At 60.0% G+C, this 23564-nt stretch overlaps 3 protein-coding genes across 10 annotated transcripts; 2 read left to right on the top strand and 1 right to left on the bottom strand.

Moving 5' to 3' along the window:
- The first annotated feature begins 5 nt into the window (after positions 1-5).
- Positions 6-3597, top strand: QTRT1 (queuine tRNA-ribosyltransferase catalytic subunit 1). The gene is made up of 10 exons (XM_048289793.1): positions 6-759; positions 1135-1203; positions 1460-1598; positions 1681-1759; positions 1845-1960; positions 2498-2636; positions 2721-2796; positions 2890-2999; positions 3073-3157; positions 3240-3597. Exons 1-10 carry the CDS (start codon positions 523-525, stop codon positions 3390-3392), a joined length of 1203 nt encoding a protein of 400 aa, XP_048145750.1. The 5' UTR covers positions 6-522; the 3' UTR covers positions 3393-3597.
- Positions 3598-3806: 209 nt separating this feature from the next.
- On the top strand, positions 3807-7157 carry LOC125318874 (beta-1,3-galactosyltransferase 2-like). 2 transcript variants are annotated; one of them, XM_048289794.1, is made up of 2 exons: positions 3807-4323; positions 5612-7157. In XM_048289794.1, exon 2 carries the CDS (start codon positions 5619-5621, stop codon positions 6612-6614), a length of 996 nt encoding a protein of 331 aa, XP_048145751.1. In that variant the 5' UTR covers positions 3807-4323; positions 5612-5618; the 3' UTR covers positions 6615-7157. The 2 variants fall into 2 exon arrangements, with proteins under 2 accessions (XP_048145751.1, XP_048145752.1); XM_048289795.1 differs by having other exon boundaries at positions 3807-4568.
- A 488-nt stretch (positions 7158-7645) lies between these two features.
- ILF3 (interleukin enhancer binding factor 3) lies at positions 7646-22771 on the bottom strand. Of its 7 annotated transcripts, none has more exons than XM_048289780.1 (20): positions 22724-22771; positions 19591-19686; positions 19279-19505; positions 18837-19017; positions 18486-18633; positions 17073-17164; positions 16447-16542; positions 15181-15292; positions 14801-14898; positions 14295-14406; positions 14074-14202; positions 13308-13507; positions 12889-13059; positions 12534-12671; positions 12094-12270; positions 11557-11713; positions 11315-11368; positions 8857-9195; positions 8233-8361; positions 7646-8128 (listed from the first exon to the last, which is right to left on the bottom strand). In XM_048289780.1, the coding sequence occupies exons 2-20, from the start codon at positions 19591-19593 to the stop codon at positions 7998-8000; spliced, it is 2694 nt and encodes an 897-aa protein (XP_048145737.1). In that variant the 5' UTR covers positions 19594-19686; positions 22724-22771; the 3' UTR covers positions 7646-7997. The 7 variants fall into 7 exon arrangements, with proteins under 7 accessions (XP_048145737.1, XP_048145736.1, XP_048145740.1 ...); XM_048289779.1 differs by lacking the exon at positions 22724-22771 and adding an exon at positions 22510-22553; XM_048289783.1 differs by lacking the exon at positions 22724-22771 and adding an exon at positions 22510-22553 and having other exon boundaries at positions 8242-8361.
- Between the last annotated feature and the right edge of the window lie 793 nt (positions 22772-23564).

Genomic DNA, 23564 nt, shown 5'->3' with positions numbered 1-23564 from the left:
GGCGTCTCTGCCATTTAATTGGTGAACAGAACTTCCAGTCGCTCCCTCCCCGCCCTCCTCTCCATTCGCCGGTGTGCCCGCCACTCAAACCAATGCAACCCAGAAAGGGAACCGTGAGAGAAGAGAAAACCGTCTCGCAATTGATCAGCCAGCTGTCAATCAGCAATTCGTTCTCGCCGATTGGCTGTTACGGTGTTTCGCGCCCCTCCCGTGACCGTCGGGCGTCGTCTGTTCGCTCACGGGGAACGACAGTCCCGAAGCAAAGCCCCGGGGCTGGAACACCCCGGGGACCTTCTGGAGACCCTCTAGGGACCAGAACCAGCAGGAATTGGCTCGGGTCCCTGCCCTTTCTGGGTTTGGAGGGGTCTCTGTTGAGTTTGGGTGATCTCTGGGGGGACTTTGAGCCTCTCCGGGCGTGGGCGTTCCCCAACCCTACAAGGCCCAACATGGCGCCCGCGTTACCCCGGTAACGGTCACTTCTGGCGGCGGCGCCGCCACCTTTTCCGGTCACGTGCGCTCAAGATGGCGGCGCCCACAGCGGGGCCCGCCCGGCCGGTCCCGGTCCTGCGGGTCGTGGCCGAGTGCGGGCGGAGCCGCGCCCGGGCCGGGGAGCTGCGGCTGCCGCACGGGAACGTGCCCTGCCCCGTGTTCATGCCCGTGGGCACCCGCGGCACCGCCAAGGGCCTCACGGCCGCGCAGCTCGCGGCGCTCGGCTGCCGCATCTGCCTCGGCAACACCTTCCACCTGGGCACGCGGCCGGTGAGCGGCGCCGGGGGGTCCGGGGGGCTCCGCGGTTCTACCCCGTCCCCTCCCCGGCTTCCTTGCGAGGATTCCCAGCGCCTCCCCTGCCCGACTCCCAGCGAGCTCCTGGTATAAAGTCCCTCGGTTCCCGGATTTCCAGTGCGGTTTTCCTGATAAAATACCTCGTTTGCTGGCGGGCTTTGGAATAAAATCCTCGATTCCCGAGTTCCCAGTGAGATTTGAGCTGAAACCCCTCAACTCGCAGGTTCCCGGCGAGATTCCAGTGTAACCCCCCGTGCCCCATTCCCGTATTCCGTGAGAATTCCCAGGCGATCCCCCTCGGTTCCCGCCTTCCCGGCGGCATTCCCGAGCTCTGTCCTCCCCTCTCCGCAGGGTTCCGAGCTGGTCCGACGTTCCGGGGGCCTCCACGGATTCATGGATTGGCCCCACAACCTCCTAACGGTGAGGGGGGGGGGGACGGGACCCCCCAGGACCCCAGATTTGGGATGGTGACCTCCCCAGGACCCCAAATTTGGGAGGGTGACACCCCCAGGACTCCCCGAGAACCCCCAATTTACGGGGTGGCACCGTCAGGACCCCCAGTTTGGAGGGGAGCCCCCCCAGCCTCAGAGGGGGTCCTGTCATCCCCCGGTCCCCAATTTTGGGGTGTCCCGGGGTTCCCGTGCCCCCCTCAGTCCCAGTTTTCGGGGTCCCCCAGGACAGTGGAGGGTTCCAGATGGTTTCCCTGCTGGAGCTGTCGGAGGTGTCGGAGGAGGGGGTCCGGTTCCGCCCCCCCCACGGCGGGGAGGAGATCCTGCTCAGCCCGGAGAAATCCATGGAGATCCAGAACGCTCTGGGTGAGCCTGGGACCCCCAAATCCCGGGGGGATGGGGAGGATGGGGGGCGTCCCCGGCCCCCGCTGACCCCCGGCCCCCCCAGGTGCTGATATCGTGATGCAGCTGGACGATGTCGTGAGCAGCACCACGACGGGGCCGCGCGTCGAGGAGGCAATGCACAGGTGGGGACCTCCCTGAGACCCACCCGGGACCCCTCGGGACCCCCTGGGAACCCCCTGGGAGCCCCCTGACCCTCGTCCCCCCCAGGTCAGTGCGGTGGCTCGATCGCTGCGTGGCCGCTCACGCCCGGCCGGAGCAGCAGCTGCTCTTTGCCATCATCCAGGGGGGGCTGGACCCCGACCTGCGCCTGCGCTGCATCCAAGGTGGGGCCTTCCTCGCCCTCATCGCCATCCTCACCCTCCTCCCCGCGCCCCCCGGGCCTTCCTCATCCTCCTCTGCCTCATCCCTGCTTGGGAGGGGCTCTGGGGGTCCTGGGGGAGCTCTGGTGGTCCCAGGAGGCTCAGGGGTGATTTGGGGGGTCCTGGGGGGGTCTCCCATCCCCGTTTCCCAGCCATGGCCCAGCGGGACGTGCCCAGTTCCACACTGGGGCTCAAGGAGGTCCAGGGGTGATTTGTTGGATCCAAGGGGGGTCCAGGGGTGGTTTGGGGGATCCCGGGGGGTTCAGGGGTGATTTGGGGGGTCCTGGGGGGGTCTCCCATCCCTGTTTCCCAGCCATGGCCCAGCGGGACGTGCCCAGTTCCACACTGGGGCTCAAGGAGGTTCAGGGGGGTCTGGGTGGCTCAGGGGAGTTCAGGGATGATTTGTTGGATCCAGGGGAGTCCGGGGGTGATTTGGGGGATCCCAGGGGGTTCAGGGATGATTTGGGGGTCCCGGGGGGGTCTTCCATCCTCATTTCCCAGCCATGACCCAGCGGGACGTGCCGGGATTCGCCATTGGGGGCCTGAGCGGGGGCGAGGACAAGGCGCGGTTCTGGCGCACGGTGAAGTTCAGCGCCGAGCACCTGCCCCGGGACAAGCCCCGGTACCTCATGGGTGTGGGGTGAGTCCGGGGGGGTCCCCTCAGCCCCCTCAGAGCCCTCTGGGCTGGGGGAGACCCCCGGAGTCACCCCCGATTCGCCCCCAGCTACGCCACCGACCTGGTGGTTTGTGTCGCGCTGGGCTGTGACATGTTCGACTGCGTGTTCCCCACGCGCACGGCGGTAAGGGGGGGTCTGGGGCGGGATTTGGGGACCCCTGACCCCTCCCCAGGGTTTGGAAGACCCCCCCATAACCCACCCTGTGCCCCCCTGCAGCGCTTCGGTTCCGCCTTGGTGCCCTGGGGGTCCCTGCAGCTGAAAAATCACCAATTCGCCAAAGATTTCCGGCCCATCGACGCCGACTGTGGCTGCTCCACGTGCCAGAGGTGGGCGGCGGGCTTTGGGGGGGGCTCAGGGGTCTCCAGGCTGGGGCTGACCCCCCAAATTCTCTCCCCCCAGGTATTCCCGGGCATACCTGCACGCGCTGCTCCGCTCCAACACGGCCGCGCTGCACCTGCTCACCCTGCACAACATCGCCTACCAGGTGGGGCGGGGGCCTTTGGGGGGAGTCTGGGGGTCTTTAGGGGGTCCCACCACCCCTCTAACCCCTGGGAAACCCCCCCCAGATGAAGCTGATGAGCTCCATGCGGGAGAGCATCCTGCAGCAGCGCTTCCCGGAGTTCGTGCGGGAGTTCATGGACGCGATGTACGGGGGCCGGGGGGGGCCCCCTCTCTGGGTAAAGGAGGCTCTGGAGTCTGTGGGAATCACCCTGGATTGAGGGGAGCCCCCTCCAGGTTCCTGGGGAGCCCCAAGAACCACCCCTGTTCCCAAGGAACCTCCCCCATTCCCCCCAGCTCCCCCCAATTCCCAGGCCCCACCTTTGTCCCCCCACCATGTTCCATTTTTATACATTTTTTTTGTGGCTTTTTTTACTGCTTTGGGTTTTTTAAAGAGGTGTGAAATAAAAGAGTCTGGAAGGGAAACGGCTCCTGCGGCTCCCAGTGGGGCTGGGGAAGGGGGAACAGGGCTGGGGACACATTCTGAGGGCTCGGGAACAGGGAGGAGCTCTGGAGGATCCTGGCAACGGGGAGAGGAATTCCCAGCAGTGATGTCCCCGTTGTTCCTGGTCCGGATTGCCCGGCAGTGACCTTCCCTTTCCCATGGTGATTTTGTCCCTTTGCGCCACCAAGCCGGGACGTGGCTGCAGGAGACAAGGACAGGCCCTGATGGGTGTCACATGTTTGCCTATGGTGTCACATGTTTGCCCATGGTGTCACCCGGGTGTCCGTGGTGTCACCCGGGTGTCCGTACTGTCACCTGGGTGCCCACGGTGTCACCTGGGTGTCCATGGTATCACCTGGGTGCCCACGGTGTCACCTGGGTGTCCGTGGTGTCGCCTGTCTGTGGTGGCCATGCCACCCGTGTGCGGGCACCTCTGTGCCCACGGTGACACCTGTTTGGTGGCATCTGTGTGACCCCGTCACCCCTGTGGTGGCTCCTGTGTGGCCGCAGGAGGAAGTTTGAGGAGGGGCGGGCGTGGCCCGGGGGGTGTGGCCCGGGCCGGGTGTGGCACTTGCGTCACCTGTCCCTGCTCATTTCTGTCACCGCTGGGCACCGTGGCCACAGAGCCACTGTGGGCAGGGCACTGGGAGCACTGAGAGGGGCTGGGAGCTGCACCTGGAGTTAACTGGCAGTCACTGGGAGCCACTGTGAGTGACTGGGACACACTGCGAGTTACTGGGAGCATTGGGAAGGGCTGGGACTGGCACTTGGAGTTAACTGGGAGCCACTGGGAGTTGCTGGGAGTCACTGGGAGCCGCTGGGAAGGGCTGAGAGCCGCCAGGAATGACTGCGACACACTGGGGGTAGCACCTCAAGTTAACTGGGAGCCCGCAAGAGCAACTGGGACACACTGGGAGCCACTGGGAACGGCTGAGAGCAAGCAGCGCCTGAGGTTAACTGGAAGCCACTGGGAGTTACTGGGAGGGACTGGGAGCCACTGGGAATGACTGCGACACACTGGGAGTTGCTGGGAGTCACTGGGAAGAGCTGGGAGCAGCACCTGGGGTTAACCGGGAGTCGATGGGGGGGCTCTGGGGATCCCCGGGAGTCCCAGTGCGGTGGAGGGGATGGGGCGTTCCCAGTGGTGCTGTTCCCATTCCAGCTCCCCTTTGTCCCTTTGTCCCTTTGTCCCTCAGAGCCCAGGGTGTGGCCGGACAGACAAACCCAGCTCCCCCCCACAGCGCTGGGGACACTGGGAGTGACTGGGCAGGGCTGGGAGCAGCAACTGGGAGCCACTGGGGGGGGCTGGGAAAGGCTGAGGGAACTGGGAAGGACTGGGAAAGGCTGAACACGGCACGTGGGCAAACTGGGGGGAACTGGGAATGGTGGCGTGGCAAAGCCAGGGGTGAACTGGGATGAACTGGGCAGAGCTGGACTCAGCTCCGGGACCCCCAGGGCTCCCCCAAGACCCCCAAACTGGTCTGACTGGTGGAACTGGCGGGCCCCTGGCGGCACCTCCTGCCCTTATCGCGTCTGGAGCCTTATCAGGACCTGGAATGGGGGAGGGAGAGGGGGACCCTGGGGAAAACCAGGAATGGGGATGGGGAGAGGGGACCTGGGAATGCGGGGGGAAACCTGGGAATGAGGAGGGGGCACAGGGGGGACCCAGGAATGGGAGAGGGAGGGGCAGGGGGACCCTGTAATGGAGAGGGGCGGGCAGGGACAGAGCGGGGGCAGCAGGTTGGGTGTCCAGCAAGGGGGGTGGGTGCTGTGGGTGGGAGTCCGAGGGCACGGGGGGGGTTTGGGCACCCGGCAAGCCCCAGGTGGACGCCCGGCCATGGGATTTGGGTGCCGGTGGGATCGCGGTGCTGCTGGGATTAGGAGGCCCACTCGGCAGGAATGGCTGCCACGGGGATCGTGGTGCCAGTGGGATTCTGGTGGTGCCAGCCCTCCCCGGTGCCGAGCCCACCCCAATCCCCCTCTCCCACCCCACAGATCAACCATGAAGCTCCCGCCGAGCTCCCGCCTGGTCCTGCTGCCGGTGGCCGCGGGGCTGGCCCTGCTGGCTCTGCACACCCAGCACCCCGCGTCCCCTCCCAGCACCACCGTCCACCCCAGCCCGGCCCCACGCCCCAGCAACGCCACGGTGCCCCCACAGCCACCGCGGCACCCGCTGCAGCCGCCGTACCCATACCCCTACCGCTTCCTGCTGAACCACCCCGAGAAGTGCCGGGAGCGGGCGCCGTTCCTGGTGCTGCTGGTGGTGACGGCCCCGGCCGACCTGGCTGCGCGTGACGCCGTGCGCCGCACCTGGGGCAACGAGAGCGCCGTGCCGGGGCTGAGCGTGCTGCGCCTCTTCCTGCTCGGCGTCCACCCTGTCTTCGGCGCCGAGCTGCGCCCGGTGCTGCAGGAGGAGGACAAGCTGCACGGGGACCTCCTGCAGCAGGACTTCCTGGACACCTACAACAACCTGACGCTCAAGACGCTGATGGGGCTGGAGTGGGTGAGCCGCTTCTGCCCCAACGCCACCTACGTGATGAAGGCCGACCACGACGTCTTCCTCAACCTGGAGTTCCTGGCAGGGCGGCTGCTGCAGCCTCTCAGGACCAACTTCATGACGGGCTACGTGTACCGCTGGACGGGGCCGCTGCGGAACCCCGCCTACAAGTGGTTTGTGCCCCGCGAGGTGTACCCCAATGACACCTACCCGCCCTACTGCGGCGGGCCCGGCTACGTCCTCTCGGGGGACCTGGCACGGCGCGTGTTTGCCGTGGCGCAGACGCTGCCAGCCATCAACATGGAGGACGCGTTCGTGGGCATCTGCCTGCACGCGCTGGGCGTGGCCGTCACCGACCCGCCGGCCGGCACCTTCACCATGTACCGGCTGGACTACGACAAGTGCCGCTTCTCCCGGCTGGTCATGGTGCACCACTACGGGCCCAAGGAGCTGCTGCAGGTGTGGCCGCACTTCCGCGATGTCCCCGTGGAGTGTCCCTAGGGCGGGGATGGGCCGGTGGCGCTGGGGTCTGCCAGTGTCACCTTCCACTGACCGTGACTGGGATCCACTGGTGTCACTGGGATCCACCAGTGTCACCTTCCACTGACTGTGACTGGGATCCACCGGTGTCACTGGGATCCGCCGGTGTCACTGGGATCCACCGGTGTCACTGGGATTTGCTGGTGTCACCTTCCACTGACTGTGACTGGGATCCACCGGTGTCACTGGGATTTGCCGGTGTCACCTTCCACTGACTGTGACTGGGATCCTCTGACTGTGACTGGGATCTCCCGGTGTCACTGGGATCCGCTGCCCATGCGTGGTCCCGGCTCTGGAGCAGCTGCTGAACCTCAGGGTCCCCCCGTGGGCGTTCCCGTCCCTTTGAGCCGCCGGATCTGGTGCCGGAGCAGCTGCTCCATCCACGGAGTCATTTCGGTATTCAGGATCGATGGGGCCGGGATCTGCCGGGATCTGGGATCCACTGTGTTGTGTTAAGTTATATCCAATGTTTTTAATAAAAGGGCTGGAACCTCGTCTGTCCTAGTGCTGCCACAATCCCAACGGATCGGGGTCAGGAAGGGGCCCTGGTGCTGGAATGTGCCTCGCTCTGAGCAGCGTTCCCGGTGTTTGCCAGGCCATGCCCCGCTCCAGGCGCCGTTCCCGGTGTTTCCCAGAGTCCAGCTCTGGCGTGGAGCGATCCGTAATCACCAGCATGAGGTTCACCCAAAGGAGCCCTGCAGTCAGCCCCAGTTCAGCCCCAGTTCAACGCCAGTATGCCTCCAGTTTGGCCCCAGTTCGGCCCCAGTACTCAGAACTTAAGGGGGCTTAAGGGACAAATGCTGAATTTTGGGGCTTTAAAGGACAAATACTTGGAATTGAGGGGGTTTTATGAGAATCCTACAAATGTGGGGCTTTGGAGGTGCAGAACGACGCGTTGGGAGCCCAAACCATCCCAGATTTTGGGTTTATTCACCTCCTCCACCCCCCCCAACCCCTTCCCCAAAAAAACTGAAACCACCAAAGCCAGAAAATACCGAAAAAAGCTCCTTTTTAACGCACTTCACAAAAGCAGAACAACGAGGGCCCGTCCCCCAGCCGGGGCCTGGGAAAAGGCTCCGGAATTGGATCGACTTCCCCGAAAAAAACCAAAACAGAACAACAAAAAAATAAAACAAAAAAAAAAACAACAAAAAAACCCCCAAAATAATAATAATAATCCTATTTAGACCAAGTCGTTGTGGCAACTACGACCCATTAAATAGAGGCCCAGGGGTGGCGGGCACGGGGCGGCCACCGGTGATGGGTCACACAGAGCAACGGGGAGGGGGGAAAACGGGATAAAACCCGGGGAATCCCGGGGGGAGCGCGGTGGGACACGGGGGTTTATCTGTACTGGTAACTCATGCTGTGCTCGTTCCTGCCGTATCCGCCCTGGGACGCCTGGTAGGAGCTGGGGGGGCCGCTGTAGTTCTGGGAACCCGGGGAGTTGTAGTTGGACTGGGAGGAGTATCCGCCTGCGGAGAGCACCGGGAGGAGGAGGAAGGGGATGGAATTAGGGTCGCCGTGGAGCTGGAGCTGGGCCCCAAACCCGGCGGTGCGGGGGGGTGCCAATACTGACCTGCCTTACCTTGGTACGAGGAGCCCCCGCCCCCGGAGCCCCCGTAGCCCCCGTGGGAGCCGGAGTTGTAGGAGCCGCCCCCGGAGTAGTTGTTGCCGCCGCCGCTGCGGCCGCTGTTGCCGCTGTAACCTGGGAATGGGGGAAAAAGTGGGAATGAGAACGTGGGCAGGGACCCCCGGCACCGTTGGGGCACCCAGTTCAACTGACCGAGCCAAGCCCCCCTCAAGATCCCAGAATTCCGGGAGGATTTGGGTGCGGAGGGGTCTTCATCCAACCCTGCCAAGACATTTTGAGGCAGGGATGATCCCAGGGCTGGGGCACCCACCTCCCTCTGTCCCCTCTCCCTGTCATTGACTCATCCCAGCTCCAGCCCCAAATCCCCCTCTTTTAGCCCAAACGTCCCCTTATTCCTAGAGGGGCAGAAAGAACCCCTTGGAGCTCCCTCACAACTGCCCCAGCCCAGCCTCAGGACAGAAGGGTCACCCAGATCCCTCCAGGGCCAACCCTGCAACACCTTTGATCCAAAAGCCCTTCAGGATCAAACCCAACCTCACCCCTCAACTCCAAACCTCGTGTTTCCCACCCACAACTCCCTCTCCCACCACTCCCACCCTCTCCACTCACTGTATTTGCTCTCGTAGTTGTAGTCGGAGCCGCCACCGGGCGAGTTGTAGGAGTTGGAGTAGGAGTAGCCGCCCTGGCCGTGGCCGTAGCCCTTCTGCTTGCCCTGCCCGGGGCCGTAGCCGCCATACTGGCCCTGCCCGTAGGGCTGCTGGCCCTGGTGGGTGGCGTAGCCAGAGCCGTACGAGGCCTTCTGGCCACCGCCGTGCTGCTGCTTCTTCCCGCCGTGCTTGGGCGGCGCGGGGGCCGTGTACCCATCCCCGCCCTGGTAGTAGGAGCCGTATCCCGAGGAGCCACCGCCGCTGCCCGAGTTGGAGTGGCCGCCGTTGCTGTAGAACTGGCCTGGACAGAGAGAGGAGGGTCAGCGCTCTGGAGGTGGCAGGAGGGGGTGTTCCTGGTGGGATTTCAGCCCCTCCGGAGCTGCGTGGGCCGGTGGTGGGAAGGGGGATGAGGTCCTGCGAGGCTGAGGGTGATCCGGAGATGATGGAGACCCCTCGTGACTCCGGTGGGACCCCCCATAAATCCCGCAGGACAACCCCTATCTGGATCCATCCCCGTGATTCCAGCGGGACCCCCCATCTGGGTCCATCCCGTTGGTCGCTCCCCGGCATCCCTCGACCCTACAAAGTCCGAACACCATCCCGGAGTGACAGACGCTCTGGAATGAGGGAGAATCCTGTTCCAGGAATGAGGAACCCACATGACTCCACCGTTCATCTTCCTGGGATTTGGGTGATTCCCTCTGGGATCCGGAGTTCATCTGGGTTTAATTTCATTTATTCAGGCTCCCACAGTCAAACTCTGAGTGTTTTTTTCCTGCACGGTTCCTGCTCGGTGGAGCTTGGGAAGTTCCCATTCCATGGAAAACTGGGAGCATCCAAAAACTAAACTTATTTTTGAGGGATAAAAGCCACCTGAATCCAACTAAAACCCTGTGGGATCGGGAGGGATCTGCCAACAACAAAACGGGGAATTTGGTTACAAAGGAGCCAGAGAGTGAAATTCCACGTGCTTCGCTTCCGCAATTCTGTGTGGAACGCCCGGATTGATCCCAGGTGAATCCTGGCTCCGTGCCCAAATCCTGTGGCTGTGCTGCCAAGAGCTTCTGGAGGCTTTAAATTCCGGGATCCGTTAATTCTGGGCTCGCTTAATGGATTCTCCTCCACGTCCCCTTTTCCACATGAAGTTTTTATTCCTCTTCCACAGAAAATCCCAGATTCACTCTACAGGAACGAGGCTCTGGAATAAATTTATCTCCAGGGTTGGAGCAAAACTTGTCTCTGCTGGACCAGAGTCACCTCGGGCCATCCCGGTGGGAAAATCCTGGGCTTCGGATCCGGAAGGAGTGTGGGGATTCAAGCTGCAGAGCTGGAAATGGAGCTCTCCCACCTCAGTATTCCCGGATTTTCCCCTTTATCTCAGCATTCCAAGTTTAACTTGGAAGCTTTAATGCTTGCCACGGGATTAGCTGCGATTCTCCCCAGATCAAAGGCCAGGGATAAAAGCATCCAGCACCACCTGGTGGCTTGGGAAGGGCAGTTTTCCCACCCGGGAGAGGGACCTTAAGGACCATTTATGGATCATCCAGGATGGGATCTGTCTCCTGAATAAAGAGTCAGGACCTCCAACAACCTTTTTTTTTCAAAAAACTGGGATAATTATTATTATCACAAATATTATTTTAAGGATCCACTGAACCCCTCGGAGTCACTCAGTTTAAACCTGGAGCTTCCTTCTCCTTCTTTTTTGGTTAATCATGGAATTAGCTCAAGGGCCTCAAAGATGGGAACAACGGCACCACCAACCCAGCAAAAAAAGACGATTTTAAACCCAAACCACAAGGAATGGAGAACCAAAATGCTCGGAATTTGATGGACTCTGAGACTCAAGTCAACTCCAAAATTCCCCTCAATTTCTGATTTTGGGGATGTTTCATTCTCCAGGCAATTCCAGCGCTCTGAGGGAGCGCTTGGCTCCAAGAGCCTGTTTCCATGGCAACCAACGACTCCATGGATTTCCCGAGGCATCCAAGACATTCCTGCTACTCCCCAACGCCTGGATATTCATTGGATTGGGACGTGGAGCACAATTCCAGTGTGTTACAAAGGATTTGCTTCAGCACACACGATTCCACAGGCAAATCCAAACATTCCAGCAAATCAGGGCATTTCACACCTTTAAAAGGCTGGGCTGGACTAGATCCACATGGGAAAGTCTTCCCAAGATCCAGAGGAGTCTGACCCAACCTCTGGGATTTATTAAAAGGCTCGGATTTTGTACAAAAAAAACCTTGCTGGAAGCCAAGACAAAGTTGATCAAAATGCTTCCGTTTCCTTAAAAACCAAGGAGTGCTTTCTATAAAAAAAAAACCCTTCTGCTCCCTTGAGCCATTTTCCCAGGAATTTTTAGTCCCCGGCACGACTACACTCGTTGGGATTTTGGGTGGAAAAAGGGCACTTACTGTAGCCGGCGGTGGCGGAATTCCCTCCGTAGCCGTAGCTCCCGTACCCAGCCCCTGGAGCAGAAGAAAACGTTGGAATAAACAGAGATTCCAAGGGTGAAACATCCCAAATTTGGAGGGTCACTCCCCCATGGAGGGCTCTGGAATGTCCAGGTGCCATGGATGCGATCCCAGAGGGGAAGGTTGATGCCCAGGGGGGGCCTGGGGGTCTCGGCCCCCTCGGGAGCGCTGCTGGCCCTCACCTGTGTTCATGTAGCCGCCGTGGTTGCCGCCGAAGCCGCCCCGGCCTCTCCCGCGGCCCCGGATGTTCCCGCCCCGGCCGCGGCCCCGCATGTTGGGGGGTGGGGGGGCCTCGTTGTGCATGGGGCCCCCCCCCATGCCGAAGCCTGGGTTGTGCTGCTGAGGGGACAAGGAGAGGGGAGAGAGGGGTCACTTGGAGCTGGGATGAGCGATTTCCCAAAAAACCTCCCAAAACAGAGCCCCAGGCACCATTTCCTCAGGACAAGAGCCACCGAGGTGGACCCCAAATTCAGGCACCTCCAAATCCAGAGGATTTTGCAGCAAAACCTTATGGGTTTTGTGGTTCCAAGCCATTTGCTCTGCTCCCCTTCCCAGGAAAAGATCAAACCCCAGAGCCAGCGGTCGGTGAGTTACATCCCGAGTTAGACCCCAGGTCGTTTCCCATTCCGGACCAGCTCCCATTGGTATTTTCCAATTTCAGACCAGTTCCAATCAGTCTTTTCCCGTTCCAGAGTTGTGGGATTGAGGGTTTCACTCACTTTGACTGGGAATTTGGGGCCGCCCCTGGCTGGAACAGGGGCTCTTTTCTTCTTGTTCTGCTCGATGGCAACGGGAGCGTCTGGGAACAGCTTCTCCAGCGCGGCCAGCGCCGCGTAGGCTTTGGCCACCTTCTTGTTTGAGCCAGCACCTTGGAACTTCTGCCCGTCCACCTCCACCTTGGAAAGGGACAAAACCACATGTTTAAGTGGGAAAGGGCAGGAAAAGATGGGAGACCTACAGGGAATCCCAAAGCTGGAAGTGTCACAATCTGTCCCTGCCCATTAACAAGCTTTAAAAGGTTTCTCCCAACCCAAACCACTTGGATTTGACGATTTAAACTCTTGGGAAGGGGATGAGGCAACTTTCCAAGCTCTTTTCCCGCCTGACGAGCTCTGGGTTGGAGCTGCTGGGAAGGGCAGGAGGCCCCGTGTCCCCTCACCTCCATGACGAAGCGCTTGTCGTGGCTGCCGCCCGTCTCTGAGATCAGCTCGTATTTGAGCCCGCGCCGCTTCTCGTTCAGCTCCATCACCGGGTTCTTCCCGTGCTTTGTCAGGATTGGTCCCTGCTGCTTCACGTTCTGCAGGTGGAGAGAGGCTGGGTGAGCCCCACAAAGTCCCCAGCGCACACGGAGCTGCTTCCCAACCTTTTTGGGAAGGACCCCCACGAAGCCACTTCTGCCTCCTGTTTTAGCCAGGAGCCACCCGGACAAACACCACCAGCACAGCTGCCGTGCGTCCCACCCCACGTCCCCCATCCCAGAGCCACGTCCCCCCTCCCTGTGTCCCCCCACCCACCTCAGGGGTCTGATCTGAGGGGGGAGAGGCTGCCGTGGGCGTTGACACCGTTTCCACGACAGGCGGAGGAGCCACAACCACCGGCTTCGTCTCCGTCTCCTCCGCCGACTCATCGCCCTTCCCGGAGTCTTTGCCTTCCACTCCGGTGGGCAAACCCATGTCCTGCAGCACCTGGAGAGCGGGAGGGAGGTCAGGAGCCACACTCGAGCACCACCCGCTCGGGAGAACTCTCCAGGAAGCTGCTCCGGGCCGTTTATTGACTCTCTCCGGCGCTCGGCATTCCCGAATCCTGCGGGTGCTCCAGGGACACTCAGGGCTGGGAGCTCCCGGTGCTGCTCCCACCCTGTCCCAGGGGTTCTGGCAGTTTTCCCATTCCCATTCCCATTCCCATTCCCATTCCCACCGAATCCTGCACTCACCTTCACGGCCACGTGAAGCTTCGCCGTTTTCTTGGATGGCCCCGAGGCCTCGAAGGTGCTGCCATCGATCTCCACAGACATGGTGAAGATGGGAGCGTGCACGGGGCCGGTCTGGGACACCAGTTTGTACTGGAGCCCCGGTTTGAGCTGGTTCAGCTTCATCAGCGCGTTCATGGCCTGTGGAGGCTCCAGCTTTTCCTCTGCACGGGGAAAAACCAACACCGAGAGTTTGCGGGTGTTTGGCGGCTCCTTCGAAGAAGCAAAACTGATTCCAGACCAGTATTTTCCGGTTTGGGCCGGTTCCAATTGGTATTTTTTTGTTTCAGGCCAGTCCTGATGGGCATTTGCTAATTCCAGACCAGTTCCCATGGGTCTGCTCCCATTCCAGACCAGTTCCCACCAGTATTTTCCAATTGCAGATCAGTTCTGACCAGTTTTTTCCCATTTTAGACCAGTCCCGACCAGTACTTTCCGATCTCAGACTAGTTCCAACTGGTCTTTCTCTTTTTAGACCAGTTCCCATTGGTCTTTTCCCATTCCAGACCAGTCCCCATTGGTCTTTTCCAATTCCAGACCAGTTCTGACTGGTCTTCTCCTATCTCAGACCAGTTCCCATCAGCCTTTTCCAATTCCAGACAAGTCCTGATCTTTTCCTCCTTGTTTTCAGTTCTACCCAGCACAAATCTCCCAGTTTTAAGTTATTTTACCCATCCCCACACCCTGTATCCCCAGTTTCCACCCCATTTCCCCCCCAGGCCATACCTACCTCTCGTTAACTCAATACCTTTTTTCTGAATCTTCTTTTTCTTTTTGCTGGGGGATTTCTCCTCCCCGTCCTCCTCCATTGGCCGCTTCATGGGGGTCACGGCGTACGTGGTACTGGGTGGGATCTGAACTGTGGGAATGAGCACAGGCACTCCCTAAATCCCCTGTTTTCCACCCAAATCCTCGGGATGGGATGTGGGGCCGTCCCCTCCCAGTACATACCAGTATAATCGACCGGGTTCTCGTTCTTTGGTTTCTTGGGCATTTTGGAGGGCAGGGGATCCATGCCCAGGACCTTGTGGAGCTGGCCGAAGGCGGCGAGCCGGAGCGCGTGCTGGGGACAGGACCGGGGGTCACTGGGAGCTGCCGGACACCCCCCTGCTCCCAGCCCCCACACAGCCCCCCTGCACCGACCCATCCTCAGCGGGACTCTCCGGATTGAGTTTCTTTTTGGGGGAGTTTCACCCAAAAAGGGGTGTCGGGACCATTCACTACACAACACCTGATTCTTTGCTCTGGGTGGCCAAACTATGGGGCCCACGTGGGTGGCCTGGTGGAGTGACCGTGGCACCGAGTGACCACAGCACCGAGTGACCACAGGACCGTGTGACCACACCACTGAGTGACCACAGCGCCGCGTGGCCACGGGTCTAATCTACGCTGGCCGAAGGAGCCGGGAGCGGAGCGAGCCGGGGATTGGGAAGGGCCGGGTGGAGGTCACACTATACCTGAGCACTCTGTGTGATATCTTCCCTTTGTTGTCTGTCTAGATGCCCAATAGCATCAGTGGCTTCTTTTTCACAAGGGTCATAAATACCAGAACCATCTGAAGGCAGGAAACAAGGAAGATATGCAGAGAATTATCCCGGGTTTCTACCCTAAATTCCCTGGGGCAGCTCCGAAGGCGCGGATTGCCGCGGGACTGTGTGGGATCGGCCGCGGGAATCGCGCTCCCCGGGAGCCAAATTCCGCTGGTGCCTCTCTCTACGGGGCTGAGGTGGCTCCAGAGGACGGGAGGGCCCACGGGAAACGAGGGGCTCCCGACCGCCGGCACCCCCGCACTCCTCCCGGCTCCGCTCCCGCGGGAACGCCGCGGCCCGAGGCTCACCTGGCATGACGATGCCCGAGGCCAGGCACTCCAGTACCCGGCGCAGCGCCTCGCCCGCGCCCATCGGCCGGTTCGCCGTCCCGATGGATTTCTCACACAGCAGCTCCAGAGGCTGCAAGGGAAGGAGGGAAGTGAGGGCGGGCAGAGGGGAGGTGGAGCCCGGAGAGGGACCTGGGAGAGGATCCCAGGGAAGGGACCCTGGAAAAGGAAGCCCAAGAGCGGGACAGCAGGAAGTGGACCCCTGGAAAGGGGGCCTGGAAGAGGGATCCCAGGAGGGATCCTGGGAAAAGGATCTGGGAGAAGGGCCCCAAAAGAGAGATCCTGGCACGGGACTCTGAGAAAATGGACTCCTGGAAAGGGATCCTGGCAGAGGGACCCCAGGAAACACTCCGGGAAAAGGGATCCCTGGAAAGGGATTCCAAGAAAGGGCTCCAGGGAAGGGACCCATCTGAGAGCAGCTTCCGGTTCCCAAAGAAGAGAAGTCAAGCTGTGGAAGTTGTGAATGGATAAAACAGTTTGATAACAATGTCATGTGGCAATTAATAAAACAATTTGTGTGATATGTGATGTGATTTGATAAGATAAAGCTGTTTGATAACTGATAAAACCGTTTGTTAATTGATAAAGAAAATTGATGATGGTATTTGAGGACAGCATGGTTTGGTAACCAATAAAGTGATTTGATAATTTATAAAACTATTTGATAACAAGACTTGAAAATTAATAAAAATATTTTAAAATAACATGATTTGATACTTCATAATTGATGGTAACTTGATAATTTATAAAACAACTCAACAATAATAATGATGTGGCTTGGTAACTGAGAAAACATCTTGATACTAACAAGACTTGATAGCTGATAACACTGACAGTGATGTGATTTGGTAGCTGATAAAACGTTTTGATAATAATGTGATTAAGTGATCGATAAAACAACTCGATAGTAAGGTGAGTTGATAACTGATAAACCAATTCAAAGATAACCTGAGCTGGTAATCGATAAAGCAATTCAATATCAAGGCGAGTTGATAATTCATAACCAGTTTGATAACAACATGAGCTCATAAGGCAAGGTCAGCTGGCAATCGAGACACCCTTTGCACCACAGACATTTGATTTGCGTCTCTAAGTGCAGAAAAGTCGTTCATCCATAGAAATCCCCAACTTGGGAAAGGGGCTGTGCCCTAGAACCTTGGGAAAGAGCAGAGCTGAGCTCGGGAGGAACGCCGCCAACCCCCCCGGAACGGGAAAAGGGGGAATTACCCATCCTCTGAGCGGGGCCCAGGTGGGGACGCGAGTGCAGAGGTCCCGCAGCACCCGGATCACGATGACGCACGACTTCAGCCCGTTGGCCCTGGCCTGGAAGCGGAACCAAACCAGACAGGGATTCACCGAGCGCCCGCCCGCGCCGCCGACACTCCCTCGAGGTGCTGCTTTGCCGAGGGTAAAGCCGGAGCCTGGGCCCGCACCCGGAGCTCGGAGCCGCGCCGGGACAGCCGAGGCTTGGCCGAGGGGTGGCCAAAGTCTTAGCCAAGGTCCTAGCCAAGCGGTTGGCCAAGGCCTTAGCCAAGGAGTTGGCCAAGGTCTTAGCTAAGGGCTTAGCCAAGGGGTTGGCCAAGGGGTTGGCCAAGGTCTTAGCTAAGGTGTTGGCCAAGGGGTTGGCCAAGGTCTTAACCAAGGTCTTGGCCAAGGGGACGTTACTCCTCACACAAAGTAGCAGCTCCGCGGCTGCTCCGTACAAAGGCTCCTAAGTCACTCCAGCGCCCACAGTCCGGCACCTCCAAGCGGCCAGCGGCCACTTGAAACTCCAACTCCAAAAAAACACTCAGCCCCTTAAAGAGTTTACCAATGTTTCTACTTAAAGATAAATATAAGAACAAAATGCAAACCTGGAACCACTTGGCGTGGCGCAGAGACGCCAAGGCAGCAAGGCATTTCTGCCTGTCCAGAACGTCCGGGGAGTCGGTGACTGAGAGCGTTTCTAGTCGTGGATGGAATAAGAAGACAAGGCACGGTTTGACCAAGGGGCTTCTGTCGGGCCGAGGGGGATGAGGCAGCATCCTAACGGGCAGCTGAGGCTCCCAAAAAATCCTGCTGGGATGTGGGAGCGGGAGGGAAGGGGCTGCGGCACTGCCGCCGCGCGGCCTCGCCTGGACACGGGGGGAAGCTCAATTCCCAGGGAGGGATGGGCTGGAATGTGCGCTGGCAGGAGGAAGAGGAGGAGGAAGAGGAGGAGGAAGAGGAGGAGACCGGGCGTGAGGCTCGGTGGAGGGCACAGAAATCCTGGATGGATGGAGAGGCGGCGGCGAGGCCGGTGAGGGGGAAATTTGAGGTGGGTGAAATCCCGGCTCCGCATCCAGAGCGCAGCGGGTGGGGAGGAGGGAAGGGCGAGGCTCGGCGAGGATCCAGGGAACCCTCCGCCCGGAAGGATGGCTGCCCCGGCCCCGGCCCGCGACAGAGAACGTCCTGTTGGTCAAAGGTCCAGCGTCCCTAAAATCGACAAACTAGAAGGCTCGGAGACGAGGTCAGAGATCAACACCAGAGATCAACAATCAAGAGCACAAAGAGGTCCCGGTTTGTGCTGCAGCAAAACTGAGGAAAGGCCTGAAGTCGCCCAAAATTGCTCGAGATCAGGGTTTTAGATAAGGCTAGTGCGGAGCGGGGGAACCGCCGGCCCTACGGAGCCCATCGGAATTGGAGCGGACAACCAGTGGTTGCTGGAATTCTGATTCCAAAGGGAATTTGGAGAAGCTAACTTTATCCAAAACTCTGCATCGCTTTCCGGAATTCTGAACCTGAGGTGCTGGAAGAGCCACGGGAGGAGCCCTGAGCACCCGGTGTTCTGCTGCAACACACACCGGGGGAACATCCCGGAACATCCCGGTTCATGGACATGCAACTCCTCGGACAAGAAGCCTTCAAGAGGGGTTTTTTTGGGTTTCTTAAACAAATCTGGTTTCTATTTTCATGTCACTGCACTGACATGGCTGGGGACAAACCACGAGTAATACAACGAGATGATGAATTAGTGAACTAAAGGCCCAAGTGGAACCAAAAGAAAAGATAAAATAATAATACTTAAAAAAAAAAAAAAAAAAAGAAGAGCAAAATCCCATGTGAAAGGTGCTCCTCAGCTTCAGAAGCTCGGTCCGGATAAACCACAACTGGGATCTCCGTGGGGTTGGCGCAATGAAGGAATTTGGTTTGGATTTGGCCAGCAAGAGTTGCCACGGCTCCGGCTGAAGCTGAAGAGCACTTTCCCGGTCGTTAGCCGCGGGATGCCGGGTGCCGGCCGGCCGTACCTCCGGCCAGCTGCTTCTCCAGCTCTTCCCTGACCACGGGCGACGTCAGGTGGATGGTCAGGGTCAGTGGGGGCTCCTTCGTGTTCTTGATGACGATGGCGGCGTCTCCCACCGACTGGATGATCTCGTACTTGTCCTCGGTGATCGCCTGCAACATTGGGACAGAGACGGGTTGGAACAAGATGGGTTTGAAGTCCCTTCCAACCCAAACCATTCCATGATCAACGAGGAAAAGTTCATTTAACAATCCCAAAGAACGCCATGCGCCTCTGGAAAGGACTTTTCCAAGCCGGAGCATGGGGACCAGAACCATCCCAAAGGGAATTTTCCTGGTGGCTCAGCTCCACTCACCGCGAGCTGCACTCCCAGGTTATCGGCGACTTTTTCCAGGAGCTTGGCCGTGGGTTTGTCTTTGCACAGCAGGACCAGCTCCAGGTCCAGGTCCCCCTTCAGCAAGAGGCCTTTGGCCACGAGCCCCACGCGCATCACCCCGCGCAGGGTCCTCGTCAGCTGCTCCGTGGCCTTCTGATCCCTGAAAAAACACGGCACAGGGTCACAACGGCAGGATTCACAGCCAGGAGAGCGCCCCACCCAACCAGAGGGATGGATCTGTGAGGATTAACCCGGCACTCAGAACTGTCGCCTCAGCCCTGCCTCAGTTAATTCCCCTCGATTCCACGGCCAGGGAGGACAACGCTGCCACCGCCAGCGAGCGGATTTTTAGGGATCTAAGTGAGTTTAGGGATCTAAAGGAGGACGTCGCTGTGATCCCAGCAGCGGCTTCGCTCCTCACCCTCCTTCCTTGTTCTCCTCCTCGGCCGCCGTCTCCATGGACTCCGTCTCCGGCTGCTCCCCGCTGACCTTCTCCTGCTCGTCAATCCAGTCGGAGACGGCTTTGAGCGCCCGCTCCGTGTGGGAAACCATGTTCTGCACGGCCTCCAGCTCCTCCTGCGTGGGGTACACGGCCGAGTGCTTGGCCATCACATGCCGGTCGTCGTTCACGAAGATCCGCATCGGGCGCTGCAGAAAAGGGAGGTCGGGAATGTTTAGGGAGCGCCGGGACACAGATATTCATCCCACGCCCGGGAATCTGCCCGGCTCTTACCATTTTTGTTTTCTGCTGTCTGCCTGAATGCTCCAAAGGTGTTTATTTGGATTTTTCCGGTGACTGGAGCGTCGCAGCACCGCGGTGTTCCGGGATCTGAAAGCGACAGAGAGCGGGTGAGCCGGGGCAGCCGGAGCCTGGGGCACGCGCTGGAGCAGCGGGAGCTGGAAGCAGGAACAGCAGTGAGACACAGACCAACTCGTTAGCCAAATCCTCCTTCTGCTCCCGAGGATTTACATCTCTGACACCTGCAGACTGACCCTTGGAGCATCCGATCCTTATTCCCTCTTATTCCCAAGAGGTTTTCCCATGAAATGGGACTTTTCCAAACCAGACAGAGCTCCCTGCTCCACACTGGAGCAGCCGCCCTGGGACAATTATTAATTAATTAAACAAGGAAGAGCCAGCTGGGCCCCTCTTCCAACTCCTGGCAGACCCCTCTGCCGTATCCATGGGCAGCTCCCAGCACAGATCCCTCTGGGATCCTAACGGGAAGCTCCCAGCACAGATCCCTCTGCCACAGCCCTGGTTTCACCCCAAATCCCTGGCACAGCCCCAAAGTCGCTCCGTTGGCTCTGCATTAGGACCAACACCAGTCCAGAGGCTGCACTGAGTCTCCTCCCTGAGTTTATCGGGAGGAAACGGGATAAACCCAGCAAATCCAGGTGGGAAGTCAGCGCTCAAAAGTCCTGGAATTCAACAGATTCAGCCCAACTGACATCAAATTCCTGCCTTTTTGTGGGAACCGCCCCCAGCTGGGGCAGCGGAGCCTTCTGTTCCAACTCCAGTGCTTTGTCCCCCGGAACAGAGGAACGCCTGGATCCCGCGGGACCGCTGGTGTCCCGGGATCACCCTCTGGACACTGCCTTGCACTCGCCAGGATCAGCTCCGGCATCGTTCCCACACGGACAGGGGAAGGATCAGCACCTGCTCCAGCCAGGGTCACCAACTGTACCCAGTAAAATTAATTAATTAAAATCCTGGTTTCCCCCACTGCCCCGACCGGTTCAATCCCGGCCTTGCGACACCCGACAGCTTCCCAATAACTCCAAGGATAACTCCAGTGAAAAGCATTGGAAAACGCTGACCCTCTGCACCTGAGGATGAGGAAGATCATCCTCCTCTGCCTCCACTTCCTTTTACCATCAAAATCTGCCTGGCGACAGCAAATCCCACCTGGAGAGGGTCGATCCCACCTGGATTATCCCAAAGCTCCCAACCAAACCCCACTTCACGGCAGCCCTTCCCCTTTCCATGCATTTCCCAGGCCACCAAACCAGACCGCAGCTCGCTTTCACCTCTTCCCACCAGAATCTCCCCAGCTGCAGCCTCGCCATTCCCCGCTCGCGCTGTCCAGCTCACCCAGAGCTGGGGCTCACATTTTTAGGATAAAAACCTCGAGCCGCTACACAGACACACAGTTCCACTCCAAGGAAAGCCCTCTGATTCCAGTCCTGCCAGTTCATCCACAGGATAACTTAACAGTGCCATAAATCTGGATTTAATTGAAATTAAACCCCGACCGGCACCAGCTGAGCCGGGAGAATCATTCCCAAGGAGCCACATGGCATCTCCTGGTGCCTCCTGCTCCGGGCTGGGCCCTGAAGGCCCCGCATGCTCCGTTATTTTCCTTTAAATTCCCTCAATTTTCTCCAGGCTGGATAAGGAAAGGGTTGAAATCCCATCCAGCTGTTCCTACAGTCAAAATCACAGCAGCAGCCAGAGAGTCTCCCATTATCCCTCTTCTGGGATTTTTGGAGGGAGAAATCTGGGAGCTGATGCTGCAGCACCACCAGATTTGTGTCTTTTGAGGAGAAGAACCACAGGATTGGTTAAACCAGGACCCCAACCCTTGGAAACGGGACAAACTCTGGAATTTCACCTGGTTTTGGCCTCACCCCCTCCTCCACTCCCACCCCCAGCTGGAATTCACCAAACTTCCCGCGCTCGGATCGAGCCTCCCAAGGGGCGTTTTTGGGAGGACGGAGGGAAAAACAACCAAAGGATGTAAAAGGCTGGGATTCCTGCCCTAAACGTGGTAAAGTGTGACACAGGCGAAGCCGCGCTTGGGTTCAAGGCCGTGTTTTTAGAAAGAATTGGTCGCTTTTATCTGTGTTTTGGTGCCTGCTCGGGATGGATGAGGAACCGGGACACCACGGCCCTCACAGGGAGCAATCCGGGAGCCTCGGGAGCACGGATTCCAGTGGGAACCCCGCACTGAGGGGGCACAAAGCCATCAGTCCCCGCGGAGCAGCCGCGGCGGGAAGGGATTGCTGGATTTTTGTTCCTCTAAACCCTCCAGAAACGGAGCGGCCACGGATAACGGGGCTGGACCAGCGGGAACCGTGAGGGAGCAGGGAGGGAAAGGCCGGGAAAAGCTCAGGGGAGGAGGAGAGCAGGATCCTGGTCCTGAGGGGGGAGAGGGGCTAAAATCCCCCCAAAGGGGATGATCCCACTGCAATTTCCAGCCTGGGATGGGGTGGGATGGGGAGAGGGAAGAGGGGCTTCAAGCCCCTCCAAGGGGGGTGATCCCACCTCCTCCAAGGCCCCCCCCCAACATCCCACCCAGGGGCGGCTGAGGGGGTCGGGAAAGGACCAGCCCCCCTCAAACCCCCCATCCCCGTCCCCACGCGAGTGCAGGGCCGCGGGGCGAAAATGAGGAGGGGGCGCGGGGACCGGGATTGAGGAGGGGGCGCGGGGGGTGAGGAGGGGGCGCGGGGGCCGCCGGGCGCTGCCGCCATTTGCAAACGCGGCGCGAACAAAGCGGCGGCGGCGAGAAATGAGGGGAGTCGGGGGGAGCCCCTAGCGACGCCCGCGTTCTCTGGGCGGCGGCTCGATCCCCCCCCGGTCCCTCGGGGCGCTGCTGAGGGGGGTCCGTGAGGGAGCCCGGCCGCCTCCCCCCACCCTCCCCTCACTCACCGCCGCCATTTTGTCTGCACACAATGGGCCGGGCGGGAGGGAGGGGACACGGGGGGGGCCGGGTCACCGCGTCCCACCGCCCCCCCGGCTCACCCCCCCCCCCCACCCCACCCCGGCTCCTCCCGCCCCGGCACCGCCCCCAGCCGGCCCGGTCCGGCTCGGCCCGGCCAGCCCGGCGCGGCTCCCCCCCGCGCGGCGCGGACACGGCTCCTACCGGGGCGCTGCCGGCGGTGCCTCGCGGGGGCGGCCCGGCCCGGCCCGGCCGGCGGGGCCCGGGAGGGGCCGGAGCGGGGCCGGAGCGGCCGCGGCGGGGCCGGAGCGGGGCCGGAACGGGGCCGGAGCGGCGGCGCCGGGACTGCGGCGGGGGCGGGGCCGCCGCCGGCGGGGGGCGCGCGCGCGCCGGGGGGGCGGGGCCGTGGGGAGCGCGGCGGGCGCGGGCCAATGGGAGGGCGCGGAGGGAGAGTGACGGACAGGGAGCAGAGCGAATCGGAGAGGGCGGAGGGAGGGTGATGGACAGGGGGCGGAGAGGAGAAGGGGACGGGCTCGGGGGGCGGGGATAAGGGGAGCGGGGGCGGGTGCGGACCAATGGTTTAGCAAGGCACGAGGTGATGGACAAAGCGTGAGGCCAATGGGAGAGGGAGGAGGGAGGGTGGTGCGAAGGGGGCGGGGCCGAGAGCGGTGGCGGGAACGGGCCGGGGGGGGCGCGGGCTGAGGGGACCCCTGTGAGGGGAGCGAGGGCCTGAGAGGATCCTCCTGAGGGGACACGTCCGCGCGACCCCCCGAAGCACCTGAGCCCAGCCAGGGTTCCACCGGGAACATCCTTCTCTGACAAGGAATGAAAAGGTTTGACCTCAAAGTGCCTTTTTTGGAGGGGTTTGATGTCAAAATCGCCTTTCTACGAGGGGAACATCTTCAAAATCACCTTTTTTGGAGGGGGTTGACCTCAAAACCGCTTTATTTTGAGGGGGTTTGACCTCAAAACCACCTTTACTGAAGGGGTTTGACCTCAAAAATGTTTTTTTTTCAGTGGCTTGACCTCAAAACCATTAAATTTT

The sequence above is a fragment of the Corvus hawaiiensis genome, chromosome 32 (genome assembly GCF_020740725.1).
Source record: "Corvus hawaiiensis isolate bCorHaw1 chromosome 32, bCorHaw1.pri.cur, whole genome shotgun sequence".
In the NCBI taxonomy this organism is placed as follows: domain Eukaryota; kingdom Metazoa; phylum Chordata; class Aves; order Passeriformes; family Corvidae; genus Corvus; species Corvus hawaiiensis.
Note: the sequence above shows the minus strand (reverse complement) of the source record. Positions and strands in the feature narration are given on the sequence as shown.

Excerpts from the sequence above, each read along its gene's own strand:
- QTRT1 (XM_048289793.1), top strand. The coding sequence starts at position 523 with ATGGCGGCGCCCACAGCGGGGCCCGCCCGGCCGGTCCCGGTCCTGCGG. Across the intron at positions 760-1,134 it reads TCCACCTGGGCACGCGGCCG|GGTTCCGAGCTGGTCCGACG; the intron begins GTGAGCGGCGCC and ends CCCTCTCCGCAG. Across the intron at positions 3,158-3,239 it reads TGCACAACATCGCCTACCAG|ATGAAGCTGATGAGCTCCAT; the intron begins GTGGGGCGGGGG and ends AACCCCCCCCAG.
- LOC125318874 (XM_048289794.1), top strand. The coding sequence starts at position 5,619 with ATGAAGCTCCCGCCGAGCTCCCGCCTGGTCCTGCTGCCGGTGGCCGCG.
- ILF3 (XM_048289780.1), bottom strand. Across the intron at positions 19,018-19,278 it reads GAGGAGAACAAGGAAGGAGG|GGATCAGAAGGCCACGGAGC; the intron begins GTGAGGAGCGAA and ends GTGTTTTTTCAG. Across the intron at positions 8,362-8,856 it reads CAACTACGAGAGCAAATACA|GTTACAGCGGCAACAGCGGC; the intron begins GTGAGTGGAGAG and ends CCCCATTCCCAG.